The sequence below is a fragment of the Oncorhynchus gorbuscha genome, linkage group LG04 (genome assembly GCF_021184085.1).
Source record: "Oncorhynchus gorbuscha isolate QuinsamMale2020 ecotype Even-year linkage group LG04, OgorEven_v1.0, whole genome shotgun sequence".
Taxonomy (NCBI): domain Eukaryota; kingdom Metazoa; phylum Chordata; class Actinopteri; order Salmoniformes; family Salmonidae; genus Oncorhynchus; species Oncorhynchus gorbuscha.
Genome location: NC_060176.1, coordinates 66,445,878 through 66,451,806, shown reverse-complemented (window position 1 = coordinate 66,451,806; position 5,929 = coordinate 66,445,878). Strand labels below are relative to the sequence as shown.

The window sequence follows — 5,929 nt, the reverse complement described above, 5'->3', positions numbered from 1 at the left end:
GGCAAAGAGTGAGAGACAATGAATAGAGAGAGTTATTGTAATCTGTGGTCCTCTCTAGGTGACCTGCCATTTATAGCGCTAGCGCTGACAGCTTCTCTCTGTCGCCTGGGCCGATGGTTAATGCTGCCTAGGTGAGCTGGTCATTGGTCAGGCTTGGCTGGCTCCACGGGCAGCAGACACGTGCCAACTATCCCCACCGTCAAGAGGCTGGTGTGGTACAGACGGTGAGGCGGCTATTACCGAGTGGCAGCAGCTGTGGTCCATACTCCCAGTGCCCGCTAGCAGTGAATCACATACGTTAGCACGATGAAGCTAACTCTTTCAGGCAGTCTGTAAGGCTGGCTTTGAAGACAGCTGTGTACAGATGTAGGCTATTGGAGTGCATAGTACTACTACTACCTGGTCAACAAAAGAGCAGCCTCCTTGTGTGTGGTTGTACTTCTACAGCCTCTGGCAAGAGATGTGTGGACCTTTATGGCACAGGTGGTAGTGTGCTAGCCCTCAGGCTTGCAGGATTTTGTCAGGAGTGACATGTATAGTAAGTCGCACGTCAGCATACTGTAGGTGACATATAATTACAATGGTTAAATGTCAGCATTTTGATATATTCTAATGTTGTGGATCGAGTGTGTAAAGTTTCTCAGTTGCACAGTGGAGTTTCTCTTTCAAGGTCCAGAGATGTATCTCCGAGCTCACACTTCTTCTGGCACTGAAGATTCTAGTTGAAAAAGAAACCTCTTAAGAATATTATAATTTCATTAGTACTGCTACATAGGGAAGCACTTGTGCCCTTGTGTGGGGTCTCGTTCTCTACTGTCTCCCGTCTTCTAAATCCACGAGTTTGTGCAGAGAGGGAGAAAAAAATGCACTGCTGGGAGTGGAGACTAACTGATGATCTACAAATCACCTCACCATTAGTGATGACGGCTCATTGTGTTTTTTTGGTAGTCTGCAATCCCCAACTGCAATGTCGTCAATCTCAAACACACCCATTTTCTCTATAGTTTAGCCTATGTGGATGAGTAGACTTGTGCGTTTATGTCCACACTGATGGTTTAACTTGACTATAGTTAACTGCAGCAGTGGTACAGATAAATCTCATTGTTCATCCTAAATTCTACTTGATTAAATCATGAATCTATCAATGCAATTATATGTTTTTACCAATTGACTCAATTTCTCTCATGCAATGTTACCCATTATACTAAAATGTACGATCCGTTTCAGAGAATATCATATCTCTGCTCTGCTCTGCTTTGTGTGTGCGTGTGCGTGTGCATGTGCGTGTGCGTGTGCGTGTGCGTGTGTGTGTGTGTGTGTGTGTGTGTGTGTGTGTGTGTGTGTGTGTGTGTGTGTGTGTGTGTGTGTGTGTGTGTGTGTGTGTGTGTGTGTGTGTGTGTGTGTGTGGGTGCGTCCGTGCGTGTGTGGATGAATGAGAGCATTAATGAATTAAGCTGCTCATTATGATGGCCTGTTCTTGTTGGTCATTAAAAAAATGCATGTAGAATTTGTCACCCTGGCCCGATGGAGTCTGGGTAATTATGGTTAATGTCTCATCTCCTATTCAAGACTGGAGCATTATTCTTGGGAGGGTCGCACAGCAACGACCCCCTGACCTCATATTTTATTCATCTTAACAGTCATATTATTCATGATTAACAGATTTTCACAGAACAAACGTTAGATTCATATTCATGTTATACAATTTAGTTTATGCTAACAGTTTTTATAAGATATAATAAAGTTTTTGCCTTTTGCAAACAAATGGTCATAATCTCACTTTCAGCCCTATTCAGATTCATACCTCTGTGTCTTTTGTCTCTTGATTTGATATGACTTGAGAGAGAAAGAGAGATTAATTATAAAAAATATAATCTGAAAGAAAAGAGTGTGTGTGCATGCGTGTGTGTTTGTGTGACAGAGACCTCGTTAATAATGACACAGACCAATTTCAATCCTAGCTCCCACGTCTTTCCTCCACTTGTGCATCTCAATTATTTGTTCAGAGGCTGGTGTGACAATGGCATGGGTTATGGTTGCCTTTGGCATGCTAAACAGGAAGACAGCCTGAAAGTAAGTCACTGTCAGTGGGCAGTACCAAACCCTTTGTGTTCTGGAGGGGACCTGCTCCCTGGACTTCAAAGGTGGGATTATGTTGAAAAGAGAAAAACAAAAGAAAACTTCATCTAATGCCCGCTTTTGAAGTTATGGAGATATATAATACCCCCCACCCCCCCATCTATCTTTTGTGGCACACACACTCATAGGCACACATGCACACACAGTGCTACCTCTTGAGTTCTTGCAAAAAAACTGAATTTGATTGACAGATTTAAAAACCTATTCATTTGATAATTAACGTTTAGAGCTTCCAATTATAGGCCTATATGCTACATACATGTTACAACAATATTCGGGAAATTATATTTGATGTTAGCATAGCCTAACAGGATGTTTCAATATAATTCAATATGTAGGACGTTGGCTTGTATACAAAAACTGTGAAATCACTCGTTAATAAACGGTTTCATTTGGGTTAGATTCCGCGCGAGTCAGAACGTTTTTTTGGCGCTTTATTGGCCTCGCCCATGTGTGTGATAATGTGTAGACGTTTCAAACCTAACAATAACCATAAAAGGCATAAACTACTCTTCAGCTCCGTGACGAGCTCTGTGAATATCACGATAGCCCTCAAAGCAAACATTTGCCTTCATTTTTGTATTACAACATTTTCAAGAGTGTGAATGAGTTTGAATAAGCTTGAATGTAACCGCATAAATTGAAACCTGAAATATCGTGTGTAGGCCTATAGGCCTAATAAGGTGCAAAATAGTTGAACTTGCTCTCATGACTTTCGCACGAGGTGTCACGAGGTGTCACGCACCAAATGAAAACTAGCAAACAACATCAGAAAAAAAACGTATCGATAATTCAAAGAAATCATTCCAATTAAAACTTAACACAATAACTCATGACAGATTATGTATTTCGTTTAAAGTTCTTTATAAATCTCTTAAGATAAATAATGTTATTTTACAGTTATAACATTTATCTTACGTGCTAATAACAACAGTCCATATACATTGTGTTATTATTAAACTACACATTTATTTATTCAATTAAATCTAATGAACAAAAACGTTAAAACAATGTATATTATCCACTCAAACATATAAAAACTGAGGCAGCAAGTTTTGATCTTCCTCTATATTTTTATTGAATTAATTATGATTATTAAATCAAAACTCTCTTTGGGTCAATTCCTGATTGTATTTCAGTGCCACTTTTAATGTGGCAAATGCCTTCACAATGTGCTAATGGCTTAAGAACAAATTATGCTGAAATGCGTGGTAGCCAACTCATCACTAATGATGATAGGCCTACAGTCTGAATTCCTTCACAGGTCACCATACCTCCTCAACTTTTAGGCAACTATGGGCTAAATGATTAACATTTTAGATACTGCTCTTGCCCCTTATATTGTTTGTTCCCTCGTCGATACAGAATCGAGTTGTTGACGTTTTATCCGGTTAAGGCAGCTGGAGAACCGGGTGTATCGGATTGCCCATGCCCTCCAAAGGATCGGAACCATTCTTCTCCAGCAAGGATGAAGGGGAGCAGAGATGCGATGGGCCGGGCGGAAGGCCCGAAAGACCGGGCATCGGACCCATAGACGGGGTCGGTTTGATGGGCACGGGCATGGTGGGTAGCGTCTGTCCGCTCGCGTGGTGGTAGAGATCCTTCATGGACACGCCAAAGGGAGCGTACTCTGAGGAGACTGGTAGGGGCATGGCGCTCATGGAATCTGACAGCATGCCGACGTGCGGCCACATTGAGTTGACCACACTGCTGAGCTGCGCGGGAACAGGGTAGCCCAGGTGCTGCATTACCGAAGTGATGGGCAGCCCGCTTGTCATCACGCCCTTGTAGTCCCGACCTATGATGTTCTCAATGGCGAACGGGTGCTTGAAACTGCCGGACTGTCCGCAGTTGATGCTGCCGTAGCTCTGGAAGTGGGGGAGCCTTCCCACTGCCGCGGCGGGGCCTTGGTGCTCATGATGCCCTCCACTCAGCTTGCCCTGGTGGTGGAAATAGTGCATCATTGGGGAGCTCTTGCAGGCCATGTGCTCAGCGCGAAGCAGTTTGAAGCGCTTCCTCCTGCGTAGAAAGCTGCCGTTTTCGAACATGTCTCCACAGTCTGGGTGCAGGGCCCAAAAGCTGCCCTTCCCCGGCTGTTCGGGCCGCCGGGGGATTTTGATGAAGCAGTCGTTAAAGGACAAGTTGTGTCGCAGAGAGTTCTGCCACCGCTGTGTGTTCTCCCGGTAGTAAGGGAATCGGTCCATGATGAACTTGTAGATGTCGCTCAGTGGGAGCATCTTCTCGGTGGAGTTCTGGATAGCCATGGCTGTCAGAGAGATATAAGAGTAAGGCGGCTTCTGCTCGCTGTACGAGTTCTTCCCCGGACGAGGCATGCTTTTGGTTACTTATTTATGATGTATCAATAGCATATGCTGTATATTGTTTGTTAAGGGCGCCTGAATGTTGTTGCAAGTCTTTGGTCAGTATGAGTGACTTGGCGCGAGTCAGAGTTTTCCACAGTTTGGAGACTCCAAAATCATTGATCTCCTGGCATGTTGTTCTTCTTTTAGTGGTGTACATGGAAGATCATAAGTGAGTCAGTCAGGCAAACACAGACACAGACTCTGGTCATGTTTTCTCCAGATGAATTCCCCAAAGATGCGGATCACAAAAAGCACCAAAAGGTTTCCTTGAAGAATCGTGTTTTTTTTTCTTCCACAGGCGCACACTAATTTAGCCTACACGTTTATCTCGCGCGTAAAAGTACAACACATCAAATAAAGTCCGTCTCTTTTGCAGTCTCTGCGACAGTACAGGGTAAGGGGTTGGTGATGCTCCTCGCTTTGGGCCTAATGCTCTTCGTGTGCGCTCTCCTGGCCACCCCTTGCCGTTTTTGTAAGGCTGGAGCGGCGCAGAGACCCCTGCAGGTCTCGCTCTATTATCACATGGCATTCAGGCACTTACGGACCCGTCGCGGGGGAAGGGGAGGGATGGATGATGAGGATTACAGGAGAGGGGAAGGGAGAATCTAAACACATCTGCGCGCCCTTAGCTGGTGCCAATCAGGAAACTCGCGCGCTCTGAGAGGAAAAAGGGTGGATATAATAGTATTTAGTGATGAGGCAAATAAAAGCCCATCATAGTAGCCTATAATCTAATAACACTAATATTATGATTACTATATAGAGATTATTAAAATATTATTAAAAAACAGACCAAAATGTTCTTACACTTTTTTAAATAGTTGAATAGCCCTACAGCCTACGTCTTTATTAGAATAAGTTGTAATGTATATTTATCTTTCACTAATTTTGTACATTTTTAGTCCCCGATAGGCCTAATTGTAAATCATTCATGAAAATTAACAACTTGTCTCTGTGCATTAAGTGTGTTAATAAAGGTCAACTTGAAACAGTGTGGCTTTTTAACTAGGCTACTACAGATCCCTGAATTATTAAAGTTGCGTTTTTAAAAATTCGTTATAGGCTTTATCTTCATTTTCTATCTTAGTTTTCTCTTTGTTTATGTGACGAAATATGACAGATTCCAAGCTAGTCCTAGCTACACCGAGTGTACAAAACATTAGGAACACCTTCCTAATATTGAGTTGCACTCCGTTTGCCCTCAGAACAACCTCAATTCGTCCGGACATGGACTCTACAAGGTGTCGAAAGCGTTCCACGGGGATGCTGAACCATGTTGACCAACGCTTTCCACACTTGTGTCAAGTTGGCTGGATGTCCTTTCGGTGTTGGACCATTCTTGATGCACACGGGAAACTGTTGAGCGTGAAAAACCCAACAACGTTGCGCTTGGCACCTACTACCATACCCCGTTCAAAGGCACTTAC

The 5,929-nt window shown here is 43.4% G+C and overlaps 1 protein-coding gene across 1 annotated transcript; it reads right to left on the bottom strand.

Annotated features, from left to right (window-relative positions):
* Window positions 1-3,284: 3,284 nt before the first annotated feature.
* On the bottom strand, window positions 3,285-5,005 carry LOC124033387 (forkhead box protein B2-like). Its single transcript, XM_046345413.1, has one exon. It carries the CDS (start codon window positions 4,470-4,472, stop codon window positions 3,531-3,533), a length of 942 nt encoding a protein of 313 aa, XP_046201369.1. The 5' UTR covers window positions 4,473-5,005; the 3' UTR covers window positions 3,285-3,530.
* Between the last annotated feature and the right edge of the window lie 924 nt (window positions 5,006-5,929).

Excerpts from the sequence above, each read along its gene's own strand:
- LOC124033387 (XM_046345413.1), bottom strand. The coding sequence starts at position 4,472 with ATGCCTCGTCCGGGGAAGAACTCGTACAGCGAGCAGAAGCCGCCTTAC.